General features: G+C 44.4%; 5 protein-coding genes across 8 annotated transcripts in view; 2 read left to right on the plus strand and 3 right to left on the minus strand.

Moving 5' to 3' along the window:
* Positions 1-21,183, plus strand: part of LOC118507266 (SOX domain-containing protein dichaete) — a 210,875-nt gene that overhangs the window by 9,892 nt on the left and 179,800 nt on the right. For 2 of the 3 annotated variants that reach the window (XM_036045558.1, XM_036045559.1), the window contains exon 2: positions 17,232-17,410. The gene's annotated coding sequence lies outside the window, so the exon portion shown is untranslated. Of the gene's footprint in view, positions 1-17,231; positions 17,411-21,183 lie in introns of those variants that run through there. The other variant, XM_036045563.1, reaches the window with a different exon arrangement.
* LOC118506307 lies at positions 614-7,843 on the minus strand. The gene is made up of 10 exons (XM_036043256.1): positions 6,994-7,843; positions 6,411-6,929; positions 5,967-6,344; positions 5,590-5,902; positions 5,267-5,424; positions 2,344-2,718; positions 1,761-2,279; positions 1,318-1,695; positions 947-1,256; positions 614-875 (listed from the first exon to the last, which is right to left on the minus strand). Exons 1-10 carry the CDS (start codon positions 7,354-7,356, stop codon positions 715-717), a joined length of 3,474 nt encoding a protein of 1,157 aa, XP_035899149.1. The 5' UTR covers positions 7,357-7,843; the 3' UTR covers positions 614-714.
* Positions 9,516-12,240, minus strand: LOC118507257 (glutactin-like). The gene is made up of 5 exons (XM_036045546.1): positions 11,441-12,240; positions 10,850-11,371; positions 10,414-10,791; positions 10,009-10,342; positions 9,516-9,947 (listed from the first exon to the last, which is right to left on the minus strand). The coding sequence occupies exons 1-5, from the start codon at positions 11,852-11,854 to the stop codon at positions 9,763-9,765; spliced, it is 1,833 nt and encodes a 610-aa protein (XP_035901439.1). The 5' UTR covers positions 11,855-12,240; the 3' UTR covers positions 9,516-9,762.
* Positions 13,839-16,244, plus strand: LOC118507267 (glutactin-like). 2 transcript variants are annotated; one of them, XM_036045565.1, is made up of 6 exons: positions 13,839-14,029; positions 14,167-14,354; positions 14,423-14,575; positions 14,640-15,539; positions 15,605-15,941; positions 16,012-16,244. In XM_036045565.1, the coding sequence occupies exons 2-6, from the start codon at positions 14,193-14,195 to the stop codon at positions 16,125-16,127; spliced, it is 1,668 nt and encodes a 555-aa protein (XP_035901458.1). In that variant the 5' UTR covers positions 13,839-14,029; positions 14,167-14,192; the 3' UTR covers positions 16,128-16,244. The 2 variants fall into 2 exon arrangements, with proteins under 2 accessions (XP_035901458.1, XP_035901459.1); XM_036045566.1 differs by lacking the exon at positions 13,839-14,029 and having other exon boundaries at positions 14,042-14,354.
* Positions 17,558-19,314, minus strand: LOC118507295 (cleavage stimulation factor subunit 2-like). The gene is made up of 3 exons (XM_036045659.1): positions 19,095-19,314; positions 18,946-19,024; positions 17,558-18,873 (listed from the first exon to the last, which is right to left on the minus strand). Exons 1-3 carry the CDS (start codon positions 19,147-19,149, stop codon positions 17,817-17,819), a joined length of 1,191 nt encoding a protein of 396 aa, XP_035901552.1. The 5' UTR covers positions 19,150-19,314; the 3' UTR covers positions 17,558-17,816.

The raw sequence follows: 21,183 nt of genomic DNA on the forward strand, positions 1-21,183 counted from the left end.
GTAGTAACGTAACGTAGCGTTATCTCAATCAGTCAATGAACACGTGCAGACGTATGCTTGATGCTTGATAATTGATTTATTGCTTGTTGAGGTGTAATAAAGGCATCCCAGCGTTGAGAAAGGTTCAGAAGGCACATTGATTCCGTCTATTCATAAAGTGAAGACATGCAAACCGGCTGGGGGTGATGCACATTGTTTGTTAAAGCGACATAGGGTACGGGTGACGTAGTAAAGGATGGCATAACACCCTATCGGTCTTCTCAATCGGTAACAAATGACAAATACTTACTGGAACATACCCTGATACACAGGATTGATTATTCATCTAAGAAATCACACATAGAATAGGGGTATAGAAAACCTTGAGCAGAAAAAATTGTGACGTAGTTTGAAGTACAATCAAACGGTAGAGGTTGGCCACACGAATTAAAAGGCCCATCAACGGATAGCTTATCAATTGGTTCCAACCGATTTGAGTGACCAGCCCCTCGAATCGATAAGCAGGTCATTAGGAAAAACAGTCCAAAGCTCAATGTTGTGTCTCGATTGTGTCTCGCCGGGATTCCGTAGTCACGTAACCGTAATCCTACCCAATCAATCAAAACGTGGGAACTTATGATGCTTGATAATTAGTTTATTATTCCATGTACCGCCATTAGCTCGATATTGTTAGGATAGGTTCGGGAAATGTGTATGAAGAGCGGGAATCGTTGTTCAGTTCTTGGGATCTCGTTTGAGGAATAGATCAAGGCATCTCTTAACGGCACTCGATTCTCTGGGAGCTCGCGCCTTCTCAACGGTGTTGGTAAGCTCGTTCACGAAGTACTCCTTCTGCTCCGGCGGATTGACTAGGCGGAGGTAGGGGCCAAATGGTCCTGGAAATAAAAGAAGTAAAGTGTGAGTTGGCTTAACGGTGTGAAAGTGTGTCGACAGTCACTGTACATACTCGATACAGTCGGCCATGGAATCAGGTTGTCACCCTGAGGTACGCCAGTAATCGCAAAGGATGTCCAAAGATCGACCATGATTTTAGCCATTTGTGTATGCTCTTCATTAAGGTTGTTCGAGGGGAATAGGAACTTGAGCTCATCACCATGACCGACGCTATTGGGAACGTCGTACGGGAAACCGGGCGTCATAGGAGATGGTGGTCCAACGTAATCGAAGTTGTAGAGGTAGACTTGTCCCGGAAGTGCTCTAGCGAATCGGTTGGCCTCTTCCACTGATCCATACTTGAGAGCCAAGTTTCCGGCAATCTGTAAAAGAAATAACAAATTAATTATCTTTGAAAGGCTTAGCATCAACGAGCATACTTACATCAATGAGTATTGGGACAAGCTCCAAGAAGTTAGTGCGACTCATTTCCTCCCAGGTGGCTTTGCTCAAGAGCTCATAACCAACGACTGCATCGACGAAGGCAGCTGATCCGAATTTAACGTTAACGGTTTCGACAAACTCAAGGAAGTCCCAGTCATCTTCAAATTCGATTTGTTCCGAGTTGAGGGCATATTGGAAATATTCGTTGAAGAAGATGAGACCCTCCTGAGAGTTCATACCGAAGATGATCGAGACATTGCGGAAGTAGGTAGACTCCTTGGGATGAACGGGCATGAAGTTTTTGTCTCCGAAAGGACCACCGACAGTGATGCAAGCTCCGGCGACTTTTGGGTATCCTGGGGAGCTGAACTCATTTCTCTGTGAAGCAATAACGTATTATAGAATGGACTTGTGCTGAGGCGTACGATAATAGCTGGACTCACCTTGTGCTGGTCTTGCGCTTGAACGAGATCCCGAACAGATGCTTGTTTGAGGCAGTTATCGATCGCGGTGGGAGAAGTCATAGGACATCCAATGATCCTAGCGATGTCGTAGGATCCTTCGGTAGGATCTTGACAGATAACCCACGGCATGAACACGGTTCCGGACTGGATGATGGCGCGATGGAAGAGATCCTCACGCACCTGAGGACTGTGTAGCATTGCAGACACAGCGTGTCCTCCGGCAGACTCACCGAAGATCGTAACATCCTGAGGGTTTCCACCAAAGTGACGTATGTGACGAGATACCCACTCGAGGGATTCCATCACATCGTACATGGCAGCATTACCAGGGATGCGCTCGGTACCGGTAGAGAGAAATCCGAGCGTACCCAAACGGTACTGAATAACGACAAGGACGATGTCTTTCTCGAGCAAATATTCCGGTCCGAAACGCTCTGCCGAACCGAGTACGAAGGCACCTCCGTGAATGTAGAGCATGACAGGACGGTTAGCCAGAAGCTAAAAAAAGAGATGTGATATGAGATTTAACCATACAAGACATGAAGGTGGATGAACTACTTACATCGTTGGAATAGACGGATAGCGTCAGACAATCCTCAGCGTCTGGGTCTTCGGCAGAGAGGGTTCGAGACTGTGGGCATCCTCGTCCAGGAGCGGTAACGTTCATCACTCCGGACCAGGGAAGTACACTAACTGGAGCACGGAACCGCTGTTCTCCAACCGGTGCCTCTGCATACTTGATGTTGAAGAACTTGTAGATGGGTCTCGCAGTCCAAGCCGTTTCTCCCATGATTCCCAACACTGATCCTAGGCCTTCGATGTCTACCACTGGTCCTTGAGCATCCTGTGCTTTTGTCGTCCCGGTGATCGAAGTGATCGAGAGCACTAGAAGCAGCGCAGCTACTGAATGTTGAAGGCGTCCCATGTTTGATTCAACAGTTTACTACGGAGAGCAATCACTTTCTGAAGTAGGTAGCCAAAATTGTGTCCTTTTATATGAGTTGGGCAGCGATAGAAGCTGCCAGATCTGTGAGGTGTTCGCTATCTGTTATGGCCCACTGGGAAAATGAGATATCGTGTGAGGTTGATAACAGCAATTCGATTGTAAAAAATTGACATTGTACGTGAACTGGGGACCACCCATATAGGAAGGTGATCAAAGGTTGATAAGCTGCAAATTCAGAGATTTCGGTTTTTGCGAAAAGGCGTTATCATGAATGAGGGCGTTATTGTCAGTAGATTGTATTTAATCAGACGTTGGCAGTAACACGTTCGCGAGCATGAGCGGAAGTAAGGCTTGGGAGACTATAGCCGTTATTCAATTTAGTGCGAATATCTTCGGGACGGAAATTCCGGTCTCATAATCAGCGGATTTCCCCATGCTAAAGTACTTTCACGCAGCATTATTGTCTGATTGAACCTCTTGATTCCTAGATGGTTTGGGACAGGGGATTCTCTCTCTCTTTACTTTAGTTGATAGAAGGTTAACAGTAAACTCACGAATCCATGTAGCAAATACGTTGTATATTCCTGAATATATCGATCGCAACCGCTGCAAACCGCTGTAATCTTCTTGTGAGATTTTGTTCAGATCTTGGACCATGGTTGTGAAATATTGGCCCCTATTGATTCGCTTTCATTGGTTTTATTGAATATCTGAGGCAAGGGGACGAGAAAGCGAAGAGGCTAGGAAGAGAACGTACGTATCGGGAATCGGGACATTAGCGAGGAATGGGCTTGCGGCATCCAGTCCAGATGTTCTGCATTTTGGCTGGTGTACTGCTGACCGCGCGTTTACTGTTGCCGGGTGCACGTTGCTTGAACCTCGTTGGCCGATCCTGACGATGTAGTGACAGGCACACGCGTGGGCCGATATCAGCGAAAAAGGTCTTCCGCTGACTCTGCTCGATCGCGGGTTCACCCTATGTCGTTGCCAGTCATCAGCCTCGAGCATCATAGAGTGGTGACCAAGAATCGCGAAGGTCGCTGCTCGAGTTTCATCTTTGAAGCCTACATTTTAATGAAATTTGGAATTCTTATACAACACGCCTTAGTAGAATCTGTGTTGGATTGGATTGGAAGATTGGAGTCATTGAACAGTCGTTTACGACTAGTCTTACAAACTTTGTGTAGGATATGATGGTTGAGGTCGGATTATAGTTTGATTGCACGATCTCATCCGACAAATCTCATGCAATATTTGTACGTCTCCACTAGACACATACGACTGACTAGCCTACGACTGACTCTAGCCTGAACCTCATGTGTCTTCGCCTCCTAGAAACACACCTACCGATATGAAAGGTCCTACACGTTTGAATGTTGGTTTATATCGCTTCAAATGATATTTCAACACTAAAAGAATACTACTTAGTAATAATTTTGCAAACGGCAAACTATTTCGTCAGAAGGATTGATTCTATTAATAAGCAGATGGTCCTCTTAACTTTGACCTGTTTCTATGAGAAGTAAGAGTACAGGACATTCAGCCTCTGTTCGTGTGAAAGAATGCTCGATTTTTTTCTCCTTATCAATCAACTGATTGTGATGTCTAGAGTGGTAGAGGAATTTTTTTATTGGATTGAATCAAATCAATCGAAAAACCGGAAGCATGAACCGGTTTACTATCTGCAACTGCGGAACTTCAGATAATGAAATAAATGCATTTTGATACACGTATTCGAGTTGCCAGCCAAACGTATCGATAAGGCTGGTCGTTATGAATGAAAGCTCAAAGCTCAATCTCATATCTGGACTCTCCAAGGGGGGGTCCATAGTATGTAACGTTATCTCTATCAGTCAATGAACACGTGCAGACGTAGGCTTGCTGTTTGATAATTAATTTATTGCTTGTTCGGGTGTGATAGAGACTTAGCAGTGTTGTGATAGGTGCAGCAGACAAACACGATTCGAGGGAGTGGCTCGGGCGATGCAGGCTTTAGGGTTCAACACATACTACCATTCCTTTGGTTTCTGGAACAAACCAATAAAATATGATACAACAGTATGATAGGACAACACAGTCAACCCTCTGATAATGAGTCATATCTATGTTAGTGTTTTAGTCTTTATACAAATACATTGTACCTTCCAATGTATAACAAAACTGAGTATCAGTAACTAACGGATAGAAATGCAGAACACATGTCGGTGACAGATGTACAGACGTATGGTAGGTGCAGCTCAACCGAATGATGTGATCAATAGGTTCACCAACGGTAATCTTATCAATTGATTGAAACCAATTTAAGTGACCAGCCCTACGAATCGATAAGAAGCTTCCCAGGATCGAAAGTTTAAAGCTTAGTCTCATATCTCGACTCGCCGGGATTCCGTAGTAACGTAACTGTAATCTCACACAGTCAATGAAACCGTCAAAACGTATGATGCTTGATAATTAGTTTATTATTCCATGTACCGCCATTAGCTCGACATTGTTAGGATAGGTTCGGGAAATGTGTATGAAGAGCCGGTGTCGTTGTTCAGTTCTTGGGTTCTCGTTTGAGGAATAGATCAAGACATCTCTTAACGGCACTCGATTCTCTGGGAGCTCGCGCCTTCTCAACGGTGTTGGTAAGCTCGTTCACGAAGTACTCCTTCTGCTCCGGCGGATTGACTAGACGGAGGTAGGGGCCAAATGGTCCTGGAAAGGTAAAAAATGGATTAAATATGTGCATAGGCATCACGGCGTCAATCTGCTTTTTCATGTTCCAAATCTACAAATTTGACAATTATATACCAAATAATTCTGTTCAAAAGCATTTTGGACTATGTATCTGTGTGAACTGATCTTTTTTTCAATACATACTCGATACAGTCGGCCATGGAATGACGTTGTCGGCCTGAGGTACTCCGGTAATCGCAAAGGATGTCCATAGATCGACCATAATTTTAGCCATTTGCACGTGAACATCACCAAGATTGTTCGACATGGGGAACAGGAACTTGAGCTCGTCACCATGACCGACGCTGTTCGGGACATCATATGGAAAACCGGGCGTCATAGGTGACGGCGGTCCCACGTAATCAAAGTTGTAGAGGTAGACTTTTCCGGGATGTGCATTAGCGAATCGGTTGGCCTCTTCCGCTGACCCATACTTGAGAGCCAAGTTTCCGGCAATCTGTAGAAGAAAGGGTGTTGGTTTTAAGTTGCATAAAAGCGTTGAAATTATTCGAAATACTCACATCAATGAGTACCGGAACAAGTTCCGAGAAGTTGGCACGGCTCATCTCCTCCCAGGTGGCTTTGCTCAAGAGCTCATAACCGACGACTGCATCGACGAAGGCTCCCGATCCAAACTTGACGTTGACGGTTTTTACAAACTCCAGGAAGTCCCAGTGATTTGCAAATTCAATAGGTTGTGAGTTGAGGGCATATTGGAAATATTCGTTGAAGAAGATGAGACCCTCCTGAGAGTTCATACCGAAGATGATCGGAACGTCTCGGAAGTAGGTAGACTCCTTCGGGTGAACGGGCATGAAGTTTTTGTCCCCGAGTGGTCCACCGATGGTGATGCAAGCTCCGGCGACCTTCGGGTATCCTGGGGAACTGAACTCATTTCTCTACGAAGAAAAAAGGCATGGGAATAATGAAGTTCTGATGATGAATATTATAATATAAAGACTTACCTTGTGCTGGTCTTGCGCTTGAACGAGGTCCCGAACAGATGCTTGTTTGAGGCAGTCATCAATCTCGGTAGGAGAAGTTAGAGGACATCCAATGATGCTAGCAATTTCATACGCTCCTTCGGTAGGGTCCTGACAGATGACCCACGGCATAAACAAGGTACCGGACTGGATGATGGCACGCTGGAAGAGATCCTCACGCACTTGCGGACTGTGGAGCATTGCAGACACAGCGTGTCCTCCGGCGGACTCACCGAAGATCGTAACGTCCTGTGGGCTTCCACCGAAGTGACGAATGTGACGAGATACCCACTCGAGGGACTCCATCACATCGTACATGGCGGCATTACCAGGGATGCGCTCGGTACCCGTGGAGAGAAATCCGAGCGTACCCAAACGGTACTGAATAACGACAAGGACGATGTCTTTCTCGAGCAAATATTCCGGTCCGAAACGCTCTGCCGAACCAACCACGAAAGCACCTCCATGGATATAGACCATGACAGGACGGTTAGCAAGAAGCTAGGAAAAGGAAGTTGTTGTTAAATAGGTGCATACGAGAAGAGGAGTAAAATGAGCTACTTACATCGTTGGAAAAGACGGAGAGCGTCAGACAATCCTCGGCATCGGGATCGTCGGTAGTGACTGATCGCGACTGTGGGCATCCGCGACCAGGAGCAGTAACGTCCATCACTCCGGACCAGGGTAGTACACTGACTGGAGCACGGAAGCGCTGTTCGCCAACCGGTGCCTCTGCATACCTGATGTTGAAGAACTGGTAGATGGGTCTCGCAGTCCAAGCCGTTTCTCCCATGATTCCCAACACTGATCCTAGACCTTCGATGTCCACCACCGGACCTTCTACATCCTGTGCATCTATCGTCCCGGGGATCGAGGCGATCGAGAGCACAAGAAGCAGCGCAACTACCAACTGTGAGATGCGTCCCATGATTAAAACTGTAATTTAGTGGAGACTTGTCTCATCTACGAAAAGCAATCGCTTTCTGATGTTAGCAGCCAAATTGCATCCTTTTATATGGGTCGTACTGCGATAAAAGCTAACAGCAGGTCCGTAAGGTGTTCGCTATGGCCCACTGAGAGTGGGAGATACCGTATAAGGTTGATAACAGCAATTTGATTGTGTAGTAAATTGCACGCGATAGGAATGGATTATCAACACTGGTGGATGCACATGCTGCTAATCGCAACTGCACGGATGTGATCGGAAGGTTGATAAGCGGCAAAACCAGTGATATTGGTGATATCTTAACTGATCGCGACTCTTCGGTAATCGAGCAGTGTTGGAATATGTTGGTTAAACTAGACGGCGGCTGTTGCTGAGTTAAAGGTAAACCCGATAAGACCGTAGTAAACAAACATATCAAAAACGTTTGTGAGTGTTATCAAACTGTGAATTGTCTGTGTAATCAATAGCAATCTTTGGATAGGCCGTGCTGCAAGCATGTTGACGGCCGGAAGTAAGATTTTGGAGACCACAAACCTGTATTAAATGTTGCATAAAGTCGAGTCGTCTGGGTGGCGTGGGTTTCCCCGCAGTAAAGATTTGTCTTTAATGTTATGGCATGTACTTAATGTTCCGATTCGCCTTGTTGTGCCGAGATGGGATTTGAAGCCCGGTCCTGTCGTTTGAAGACCGGCGCCGCTGTCGCATCCCGTCACCAGGCTACCAGGTCGTCGCTATTTCGTCCGAGAACTTATTGTTAACACAAACTTATTGATATGTTTTGCGCTGCTGGTTTTATGAATCAATATAAAAAGGTTTTTTAATCGTAGCAACAAATTATCATCATTGTAATTAATTTCGTCTACCACTACACTCCTTTAATTTTTCTGCTATTATGAACAGGTGATATCGCTAATATTATGCGCTGTTATGTCGACTGAAGTACGAGGGTTGACACAAAGATGGCGCTAATTTTGATAGAGTTTGAATTTCCTTTCGCTAGTGTATGAAGTCAATGGGTAAACTGATGTTATAAATGATGCTAGGGTAACTGCTCCAGTTTTCAGCAGTGTACCTATTTTCGGCAGGTCGGCAAAAATAGCAAATTAATGGAAAAATCGCAAAAGAAATCGCAACTACTTAAAAAGAAAAATCGCAACTACTTTAAAAGGAATAAATCATTGTTTATTCTTAAAATACGAAGTTTTGACGCATTTAGATCGATATTTACCGAAATATCGAATTATTTGTGCTGAGCTCAAAACATTTCGTCAATTTGGCTTTGTGCCGATAGTTCAGCAGTTCTGAGATTTAGCAAACTAGAGCTTAAAAAAATTGGGGTTTCGATTTTTCTGAACAATAAAATTAGTTTAAAATTTATTCAATGCGCATTGATAGTTTAAAAATCCAATAAATGATTATTTTTTCAATTTAAAAGCTGCCCAAAATAGGTACATGAAAAATGTTGATTTTTGACAGCTCAATCCAGTGCAATTTCAGAGCGATTTGCGAGAGACGACAAAATCTGGCAGTTTCATATCCAAAATGGACAACATAAAATTAATTATTGAACTACTTTCTATCATGAATTTAAGCAAAGTAAGAGAAGAAAATTGTTTAAAATATTATTCTTTAACTAATTACACCTATTCGAGTGTTTCAAATCGTCTATTTGTGATGCCGAAAATAGGAACAAAGCCTGCCCAAAATAGGAGCATTCTGCTCAAAATAGGAGCAAAACGAATTTTTGCATTTTTACTAATATTTCTAAAAAACTGGGTTTAATCAACAAATCATCAATTGGTTTTTCAATCAAATCATTGAAATCAAATCATTTTGGTTGTTCAATCAAAATTATTAAGCTTAATAATTGTATTTGTATTTTTTCTGATCAGCTGCACTAACGTGCTGAAAACTGGTACAAGTTACCCTACAGATACGTTCTTGTACCCGATATTGGCTTATATTATTCCAATCCTTTATGTCGACTGAACACAGTGTTGCGTTACGAGGCTTGACAAATAGATGGCGCTGTTTCTGCACCACCTATTTCTGCTCATTTTCAGAAAGGATAAGCAGTTATAAGATAAAGTGCACACATCGAATAATTTTGAATATTTCTCCAATCATTGAAAATTCTTATATACTGGTTTGATTGAGATATAATATTTATTTCGTATTTGTTGCGTTTATTACAATCAGTTGGTATTACTGTTTTTATGTAATTTGTCTATGCAATATGCTGATACACGAATAAATGCGTGAATAATTTGCTGTAAAAAGGATGCACACATACAGATGTCACCTTTTGAAACATGCCTGTTGAAGTGGAACAGTGTTTATAATATTTAACCAAACATGACCAGCAATAGAAGGTCTTGATTGATATTCTCATTGCAAACGATTGAGTGAAACTAGGGTTAGAGCTGCTATCGCAAATGCTACCATGAACGGAGATGACATTTTTTGAACGGTGTGCGCTGCTGATCGATCATGAGCACTGACTGCATACTCGTCGTAAAAGTTGGTTCCGATAGAAAACGGATCGTTGATGTGCAGATATGGACCAGTAGGACCTAGAGCGAACAAGCACCATGGTTAGATTGGCTTACGATGTCCTGATATGCACGGTCTTACCATTAACTTTGGGCCATGCTGGTACGCCTCTTGCCGACTTTGGTACGCCGTCAATCGCGAAAGAAGTCCAAAGATCAACCATAATCTCGGACATCAACGTGTCAGCGGCATTGAGCTCGGTAACATGCGCTGGGTAAGGGAACAGATACATATTATCATCGGAATGGTGAGCACCACCTTTGAACGGATAGTGCGAAGTATTGGCCCCATATCCGAAGCGAGTGTGTTCACCCTGGTAGTCGAACGAGTAAAGGTATGTCTCCTTCTCGCTGTGTCTCGCATTGTTTTGTACATCTCGCAGGACGGGTGCTTTAATGACGATTGCACCAGCGATCTAGACGAACGAAAAAGAACCAAGATTTCAGGAGCATGCTTTGAAAGGGATGAGATAATAAGAGCCCTTACGTCGATCAAACCCTCCATAAGATGCGAAAAGTTGCCACTCTTGATGTCCTGTTCGGCGAACAGGGTTTCAATTTCGTATCCGGCCAATGCCCCACTGTGCTCGTCGATGCCAAACACACGGTTTGCTGTATCGATTAGATCGTACTGGTTGAACTGGGTGTTGTTGATCAGATCCATCGCTGCCAACATATCGTACAAGCCGGTCAGCATGAATGATCCATCGTGCTTTGTTGCTCCGGCCATCAAGCGCACATCTTTGCGTACCTGTCCCGAACGCATCACATGGATAGGATCCGCAGTAAGGAAGCCGGATGGTCCACCAATAACCATCCCACAGCCACCAATGTTGTACACGCCCTGATTCACCATACGATCTTGCTGTAAGGAGTCGTTAGTGAAACAATCGAACTTGAACGCAGTAACAGTCCATACTAACCGAATGCATGTCGAGAGCTTTAAGCAAGCTCAGTACTGGCACTTCTTGCAAACATCTCTCCACATCCTCTATCGGTCGCACTATATCACATCCAGCATATTTGGCAATTTCTTTCGCGTTCTCGATCGGATTGGGATCAATGGACCAGGCACTGGTAGAGCCACCAGATTGTAGGATCACTTGCGAGAAGTAGGAGGCCGGTACTAGTGGGCTGTACAGCAGGGCGCTAGCAGCTGCCGCTCCAGCCGACTGTCCGAAGATGGTAACACGCTGTGGATCACCGCCAAAATCCCCGATGTGGTCCTGTACCCACCTGAGCGCCATAACGATATCCAGCATGGCGGCATTGCCCGGTATGGTGGAACTCATCGTCGAGAGAAATCCAAGCGCACCGAGCCTATACTGTACGGCCACCAGCGTAACATCACGTTCGAGCAGATAATTTGGAGGATGGTCGGCGGCACGACCAAGATAAAATGATCCACCGTGAATGTACACCATGACGGGGTGTTTCGCTGTTACCTGAGAACAGGAAATGAACCATATGTGTCTATTAATAGGGCTTTATCAACGCACCAGGGCAGGACTTACATTCTTCGTGTACACCGATAGCGAGAGACAGTCTTCGATCGCTGGTGTAATATCGCCTTGGCTGAGCTGATCGGTGATGCCGGGTTGTGGACAGGGTCGTCCAGGCTGCGACACATCCTTAATCCCGTTCCACGCTGCAATCGGTACCGGTGCCCTGAAGCGTCTCGTACCGGCGGGGCTCTCTGCGTACGGAATGTTTAGAAACTGGTACACCCGTTGCTCGGAACGTGCCGTAACCGTTTCGGATCCGGTCACCTGTCCGAGACCCTGAATTTGCACCGTAAGCGCATTGGAAGCTGCAGCGAGACACAGCACGACGGCAACCACTGCCCACCGCAATACCGACACGAACGACATCTTGCCGCTGACTGGCAGCACCGGTCGTTGGCGACGTAATCTTGCATACACCACCATTCCCCGACTGCCGATGACCGTTGCTCAGGGCAATAAATGGGTGACTTTTTGATGATAAAATGATAAGCGTTGGATAAGCGAACCTACTACCCCGTTGAGGTGTGTCGATAATGTTCGGCAGTAGGAGGGCCGAGCCTAGGGGTTCCGTGGGCCGTGATACGTTTGTCAAATAATGTTGGTTCGATAGTTCGACACCATAAGATAACAATCAATCAAATTGGTAAACGATTGCAAATTGCTACGATCGAATTCAATTTGTCAATCCACGTGACTTAACCTTCAAAACAAGCGTTGATTGTAACATGCGCACACAAACGAGCAGAAGTTAGTTATTAAACCACAATTATTTGTTTATTTCGCACAGCTATCTCTAATGAAGGTGAAGGTGCGAATGACTGTGCGTGCGACTTTGCTTTGGCGTAGAACAGTTTTTGGGAAGTAGCTTTGCTTTTTTTTTTTGGGAAAACCTGTTTGGCGAAAGATTTATGCCATGTGTGTTTGTTTGTCCATGTTGTTCGTGGGTTTGCTGGGTGTTTTTTTTTCTCCCTTTGCGTTACTTAACGGATTCCCACTTCACGCGGATTTGCAATGGCTGTATGAGTGTTGTATTGCGTTTTCGTGTTCAACGCTTGTTTTTGTTTTGATTTTTTGTTTGTTTTCTAGTTATATAATGTTTTGCAGCCGTCGTTCTCATTTGTGTACAATTGATCAAACTGCCATGTATTCGTATTGGAAATTTTATTGCTATTTTTATACATAACGATTTGCTTTACGCAGGACACTGCTTAGCTTTATTTATTAAATGTTTCTGGCTTCTCTGTCTGCATTCTTAATCGAAATGACTTGATAAAAAAAATCGTTTTTATTGAGATCAGTTCAAAGGGAGTCTCTTCGACCGATTGCTCATTATGGGTCATTATGGGTGATTGTCCAATAGACGCCTTCATCTCAGACATATTTAAGAGGCGAATGGGAGTCATTAGGCCGCAAGCCGCTATAAATTAATTAAAAAAATTGCAAGCATGCACTGCCAGTTTTGTATGTCAATGTTCATCATGATCAGGTTATTCTTCTCCGTTTTCTGGGAAGCTCTGACCCGTGGACCCAAGTTTTACAACGACTTATCAACTGGATAATAAATCCGGGGTTTGCTTGTAAGTTTCTGCTGCATTATCGGAGCGGTCCCGTCACCGAGGCGACAGTGGTGCCGGTCTTCACACGGCAGGACCGGGGTTCAAATGCAGACCGCCGCCACGTACGCGGGGCTGACTACCTTGCTACGGGTGAAATTCAAGTCACAGAAAGTTTGAAATGGCAGGCCGAGGCCTTTTGAGGTTGTAGTTCCAAGAAAGAAGAAGAAAAAGGGTTTTACGGGGCACACTGTTGGTTTTCCGGAATTTATCTCCTTTCAAGCGATTTCGTCTGTTAATCTCGAAACTGTTGTAATGGGTCCTCGAGAAGTAGTACTCTATTACCAGCCTTTTTGCACGTCAATCTTCAATTGCAATCAATAGATTGTTTTGGCATTAGATTTGTAATCTTGTGGCTGTGGAATTGAAATAAATTTTAATTAACATGGCACTACAGCTTCGAAACGTCTCGCCCTGCCATTCCTGGTTTCTTTTGGCTTGATTTTTTTAGTCCTGCGTACGGAGAGGCGGTCCAGACGCGATTTGATCCCCGCATTTGCCATGCGTTGTCCGGCGCGTAATCGCACATCGGATGATTCTCTTATGAAATGATTTTTTTAATTTCAATTTACTTATCAGCTGTTTATAAAATATTTAAATTCAATATTTTTTGAAAATATTATTTTTTTGATAACTGTTGAAGTTTCTAACTGTGCTTATGCTATGAAAGAGGCATTTAAATGATCATCGTTATTCTTTTGTAAATTACCGACCAGTTTAAATTTTCAAATAATCAAGCAAAACATGTCCATCCGTCAATGCGTTTGTCCAGCAGTGCTCCACTGTCTCAATGTAATGCTCCACGCTCCCCTCACTTGTATCCACCAAAATAATTCTGATAAGCACCGACAATCTTCACGATAAACCGGTTCTCGTCAGCTGTTAACCTGCTCCAGACAGCATAAACACAAGAATTTTACGGTTATAGTAAGGAACGGATCTTCGAAATCTTGGCACACTGCGGGTGATCTACTTTCCCCAACGGGTATGTGTTGATCTTCAGTTCAGTTTTGTTTGGGCAACGGTAAAGATCGCAAGGGAACTTCTTCGTCCGGGAACTGCGAGGGGGGAAAGAAACACACCATCTGATGGCTTATCTTTCGTGTTTAACCCTATCTCTAGTACTTAGTCATTTACTGGTGCTCGTCATGGCTAGCCCAGAAGCGGAGAACAGCTCTCCGATCGTGAATTTGATAGACTTGGGTGCATTGCAAGGTTCCACTGGTAAGAGTGCCTGGACGGGGCGCAAGTTCTTTCAATTCCTGGGCGTACATTACGCCCAGTCCACTGCCGGTCAAAACAGGTTTAAGGTAAGCGGGGATGAGTATTATCGGTGCACAGTGCTCGCTGACGAAAAAGATTCAATTATCTTTTTTAGCCTCCAAAGAAAGTCGCCCCATGGCAAGGGATCAAAGATGCGACACGTCACGGGATGCCTTGCCCGCAGATGAAGCTTATCTCTCAGTTCACCGGGAAAGCGTTCGTCGGCGATGCGGAAGATTGCTTGACTGTGTCGATCTACAGCTCGGATGTAAGTGTTTCAACCCGTAAAATGATAACGTTTTAATCACTTTTGTTTTATTTCCCTCCAACAGCTCGCAGCCCGCCGACCGGTGATGGTGTTTATCCACGGTGGAGGCTTCCATGAGGGCAGTGCCAAGAACCAAACGGCCGAATATCTGATGGAGCGCGATGTCGTACTGGTGACGGTACAGTATCGACTCGGTCCGTTAGGATTTCTGTCCACCAAATCGCACGACATTCCGGGCAATGCGGGTATTATGGATTTAACGCTAGCCCTCGAATGGTTACAGGAGCACATCGATCGTTTCGGTGGTGATCCCAACAATGTTACGCTGTTTGGACAGTCGGCCGGTGCGGCCGCCATTTCGGCACTGCTGTACAGCCCCAAAGTGTCGGACGGTTTGTTCCACAAGGTGATACTACAATCGGCCGGATCGGCATCGCCCTGGGTGTGGGATAAGGATCCGATCGGCAGTGCTACCGCGATCGCGATCAATGCAGGTCTACACGACGACGCTACACCCGACGAGATTGAGGAATATCTGCAGCAGTTAGACGTTTGGACGTTGCTGCGTAGCTTCATTGAGCTGAAGGTGAAGAGAAGCATCTCGGAAGGGTTGGACCATGTCGGTGGGAATCGTCTGGTGACGGGCGATGGGTACCGCTTCCTACCGCAAACGCCCTGGGAATGTATGAAGCAGGGCAAGATCCGGAAGAACATTCCCATGATGGCCGGTGTGACCAAGCACGAGGGGACGTTTCTGCTCACCTCCGTGTACGATCATTTCAAGCGCACCGGCCAGCTGGATGATGCGAATTTCGTGCGGTATTTCCTTGTGGACGAAGTGAACAAGTTTTTAGGGGCTGCCGATCCTACCGGTGCATTGGGCGGGTACGAGATGCGTACCTTGTTCACGGGAAGTGAGCTGGAAAGTGGGGATTTCGGTGAGCTAGCAGATGGATTGATCGATGTAAGTTGAACATCAGTTTGAAGTGGCTTTTATAGGAGTAAAATATTAATTTAATTTGTTTAAAGTTGGCAGGTACCATACTGATAAAAGCACCACTGTTGCGCGAAGCACAGGCAAACGCTCGAGTGAACCCCAATTCGACGTTCCTTTATTCGTTCGATTATGTTGGCGAACATACGCGGTTTGGGTATGGTAGCGATACGTCTCACTATCCGTTCGACGGTGGAGTTCATCATTCAAACGACAAGACGTACCTGTTTCCCTATCCACCGGGAGAGCCGGCAACGCTGAACGAAAGGGATACCGCCATGGCAAAGCTGATGGTTGATCTGTGGACGTCGTTCGCCGCGGAAGGTGTTCCAAGGTCGGAGCGTCTCACCGTTCCGTGGAATCCGATGAAACGTAAGTAGCGTCTGTTGGGCGGTTTTTAGTAGGAAGTCATTAAATGCATATTTTTCACCCTCACTTGCAGACTATGCCGGCCCGTACTTACACATCAACGATCCGCAGAGCGTTGGAGGCAATTTTTACGACGAATTTACCGTGTCAAGCGATGAGAAACGGCGACGGCTCAAGGAGCGCGTGTAGTACAGTTTAAAGTAACACTAAAATCACCTACATCCAGCACATCACAACTCGGAGGGTTAAAGGTATGGCAGCTTTGCTGCATTTGGGAACACAAAAATACAGAATGCTTATAATTTAGAGAAATCAACAGTATACCTGTGCCAAACCGACAACAATGCCAGAATACGTATCGTGCCGGTTAAAAAGGTCCGAAAAGAGGTGTGAAAGTGCAGCGAAGGATGTGTAAGCTCTTTTTGTTGTTTTCCGTGCAGTTCGTAGAACGATTTGTGGAAAAGGACGAGCTGCTGCTGTTGGGCGTGGATGGACAGGACGTGGGAAGCAACGTGTGTCGTCTATTGTAGAGGAGATGCGTCTATTGGCATGAATAGATTTTTTTCTTTGTTACAGTAGCACGAAGGACAATCATGGGTAGATTACGGGGAAGCAGGATATACAATAATAAGGAAGTAGTTCCTACCGTTCATTCACAAGTTACGGTACGGGATGCGTACGATGGGAATTCCCTTTTGAGAGGAAGAGAGAGCAAGAGCGAACGGAGGGAATCGTTCAGTTGGTGAAATAATGAGTGCCGAATTGCCATGTTGCCATCATGTTCATCCTACCGCAAATTAATGTGCCCACAAATTACCGGCCAACCAGTCAGTCAGCCACAGTGACACATTTTACGTGCGGCCTTCGGTCCTCAAACTCATGATTATACACACTGCATCGGAAATGGGCGTTGAAAGGCGTGTGGTGTGTTACCAGGCATGGATTGCATTTGACACTTTTTAAAAACGCGGGTGTACACACTACAATCGGCCAAGAGTTTCATTCTTCCCGTGTTCCGGGCGTGTTCCGACACAGGATTCGATTTCAATAATCGTCACCTTTTTGGTCTATTGTTTGCGAAGAAAGGGCGAGTGGTTCCGGTGGGCTAGAAGGGGGGCGTGTTTCGTCCTCTATTCCTCTATCTCACTCACCCCCCCCCCCCTCCCCTCACTCACACATACAATGATGATCGTTGTAAAGATGTATTATCAGAAATGATGTTATTCTTCCTCTCCTCTGTCTTGCCTTGTTTTTACCCCTCAATTATAGCAGTATTTTCCTTTTCTTTCTCAGCATGTTTTTAAAGCAGCGAGTGGTGACACAAAGAGGAAAAAACATCCTGATCCTGTCCGGTTTTTTTGAAAGCTGTGGTAAGGACTCCCGTTTTCCTGCGAATCCTATTCAAATAAATGCTGAACATGCTGTCAGTGCCCGGTATTGTGGTGCGGTGTGCCGGATGTAGAAAAGGGCAGGTAAGTTTGACGATTTTTCTTTTCCCTTATTACTCGCAAGGCGAAAAGGTTGCTTGAGAGGAACGTTCGGGGTCCCGGACCCTTCGCCGTGTGTTGTATCTGATTTGAATGGCTCTTTGAAATTGGACGAAAATCAATCGACGGTGATTGTGTTTGTGACGGGTGTGTAAAGGAAAAGTCGAATGTCGCTCATTGTCGCTGGTCGTGTTGTTATTTTTTAATGAACCTTTTGGCCCATTAGAGCGATGGGTGTGGGAAAACGTGGTGAGGGCGAGGAGACACTTCGGGAAAGATAGGCAACATTTTGCCATTCGATTAAGTTTAAAGGAAAGGATTTTTAAAGGGGAAATTTGCAGTTTTTATTTGCATTAGAATCGTAATATTGTTACATTCCAGTTGGTTTGGCTCACTTTGGTGCATTTCGTGAAATTTGTTCCTTCAGCACGAGGATGCTGGCACGCTGGTCTTGGGGCAGCAGTGCAATCTGCTCGTCGGAAAGCTGCAGCACTTGCATAATGAGTGCCGCCTTTTCCTGGTCCGATGCATCGTTTGAACTGGATTTCGATTTGGATCCTACTTCGGCCGCTGGATGATCCGCCAGTGCAGATGAGGGTGCCATAGGCGGAGGTTTGTTTCCCATGGCCAATCCAGCCGTTGAAGACGATGCAACCGATGCAGGCTCCAACCGTGGATCTTTCAGCAACCGTGGATCGACGGGACGCTGTGGTCGAATGTCGACCGGTGGGGGAAAAGCCGGTTCCGGAAGATTGCCCGGTACCATATCGACGGGGGCTCGATGCGTCCCCATGAATGGATCCATCATGCGCAAATCCATGTCCATTGCAACCGGAGCTTGCGGTGGAATGCCTCGCTCGTTAAGCAAATGGCGTTCGTCGCTGTCGTGAAACGTGCCCTGCATCCGGTCCATCCCATGCCCGTCCGGTCCGAACGCAGGATGAATGACATCGTGCACGGGAAGCGCACTCATCGGATCCTCGGTCAGTACCGGTGGCATAGTGTGCCGCGGGTGCATAAACGAAAGCGCCGTGTGCGCATCGACAATCCGCATTACGACAGCCGATTGAAGCAGGGCGTACGTGAGCTGTGGATTTTCCAGCAACATATTTCGTGCCTCGTGTGGGTCGTTCTGAATGCAGGCCTTCGCTTGCCGCATCAGTTCGTACATCTGGTCCGGCTGCAGCCCGGTGACGGCTTTCGCAATCAGGTCTGGCGTTTCGGCCGGATCACATTCCTCGCCGTACGGATTCTCTACCTGGGGTCCTTGCAGCAGGGCGGCCATTTCCATGCGCGATTTTTCCGTACACGCGTTGTCCACCCGCAGTGCTCGTCCGCCGAATTCGTATCCGTTCAGGTTGCGCATTGCGCTGAGCGCCGTTTCCTGGTCTTTGTACTCGCAGAAGCCATACCCCTTCGGTTTGCCGCTCTCCCGGTCGAACACCAGTCTGTGTGGTAAAGGAAGAGAAGGGTGTTGGTGATGGTTGTGAGTCACACGGGAAAAGCAATCGAATACTCACTTTAACGACAGGACCGGGCCAACTTCGCAGAAGATGTCTTTCAGCTTTTCTTCTGTCGCTTCGTACGGGATGTTTCCAACTGTAAAAGGCATCAAGATAAAGGATTATTGCAACCAGTAAACAGGAAACGCATTCCGCCAAGCACGCACCGAAAACCGAACGCATCGATTTGTCCATCAACGTTTGATCGTGCCGGTCCACCATTTTGGTGATGTGTTGTGGGTTTTTAAATGCAAAATTTAACAAACTTTATTCACTTTTTACAAGGAAATATGTTTTTTTCGACGATTTTGTACGAAAGCCGGGATGTAAACAAATTGTTTCCCCGTCGAAAGCGGCTGTTTGTTGTGACAGCTAGAATTTCGCTCTGTTTATTTTTTCGCCCGATTTTCGCCCCGTCCGAAGCAACTTCAGGAACGGTGCGTCCATGGACGACGAAACGATTTTTGATAGCGCGAAATTTAAGCGGAACGTTAAATTGTAACTTTTTTTTCGATAAAAACTGGAAATATTTTTATGATTTATGCGTGGAATAAATAAATACGAATTGAATTAATAATAAATTTGCCTGCACTAGCAAAATGGGTGGTAAGAATACAAAACATTCATTTTCAAATGGTGGTTTAACCTTTTTCAGATTTTTACTTTTATAAAACTGAGCGATTAAAGTTATGTTAATTGCAATTTTTATTGTAATGCCATCATTGTGCTTCTCTAAACAAAATCATCTCATCCAAGTGCTTTACAGTCCTCCTTCTCCCCGTTTTTTTTTCAAGGTTAGAGACCCACCGAGAAAATTAGGTGCCGGACATTCATTGGCCAACAGTCACTGTGGCAACCGGATGTCACAGCAGCATGCCGAAACCCCATACTGTTGCAAGGGTATTAAGGAGAAAAGTGGTCAATTAAACCTCACAATAGTACACGCCAGGCATCTCTGCCACGCATTGCCCTCAATCCTTTTTTTTCACACCGACCCCAACCTAAGCCATCCTTTTGCCCTTGCCTGCTGCGGCGTGAACGGGGTCGGAACCCGTACGTAATTTGATCTTCGTATGTGGACCACGATCGGCTGTACGCACCTTCCGTGTAAGTTTTGGGCATGATGGAAAACTATGTCTAGGCAGGCCCACCCGCCGATACCGTTTACACGGAGATGTGGGAAACGGTTTCCCACCAGTTTTCCTTTCAAAGGCGGGCAATAATAAATTCCATTCGCAATGGGAAAAATTGGAACAGTTTAGAGGTTCGTAATTGATTATTGACAGTTTAATTTCGATTAGAATGGAGCTTCAGTAGCAGTTTATTTTTGAATTTCGAATTAAACAAAATCAATAACAGAAATACGTTAATGAAATTATAAATCTACTACGTAGTAAGTGATTATGACAAGCAAAATATAAAAAGTTTCTATTTTCAATTTTGCTTTACTCAGTTCAATATTATTAATAGAAACATTACTTAAAATCTGATTTAAAAAATAAAGTAAGCAGTGTGACATCTGAAGGCAGGCTTTGTTTAGTTCAGACAGCTGCTTCTTTTTGCATGAATCTTGGTTTGATACTTGTTATTTTAGTGAAAATGATTTTCAATATTTTTTCTAAATAATTTTAACATCAGTTTTCAACATTGCGAACAAGCTACAACATGTAAAATATTTTTATATTGAATTTATTGACTTTTTCCCTCCTTTCAATCAATATTACTTTAAACTTGATTGACTGTTATTTCATAGTATTGGTTTTCCATCTTTTATAAGCATTATTTTTATTTGTTAATAATATTATAAGATTCTTGTTTAATTTGGGAAAATTTAAACTATTTGCATATTTTCGAAATGTATGGAGAACTACTCTTTTAATTTATGTTTTACTTTTATTTATTAATTTAGTTTATTTATTTATTTATTTTTATTTATTTTGTTTATTTTATTTATTTTATATTTTTTAAATTTATTTTAATTTTTTAACATTTTATTTATTTTATTTATTTATTTTTATTTTTTATTATTGGAATGAAATTTTAAGTAAATGAGGATAAAAATAATTTTGTATAGTAAATCGAAGGTAAGTTTTGTTTTCTAAAGAATTTTTTTAACAAAGTCGAAAAATATTTCATTATGCAGTAAAATTGTAAATTGTAAATTGTAAAAGTAAATCGTAATTTGTTTGTTATACGTAATAAGAAAAAAAATAATTAAAATTCAAAATAATTAACAAATAAAATTCAAAAATATTT

Source organism: Anopheles stephensi, chromosome 2 (genome assembly GCF_013141755.1).
Source record: "Anopheles stephensi strain Indian chromosome 2, UCI_ANSTEP_V1.0, whole genome shotgun sequence".
Taxonomy (NCBI): domain Eukaryota; kingdom Metazoa; phylum Arthropoda; class Insecta; order Diptera; family Culicidae; genus Anopheles; species Anopheles stephensi.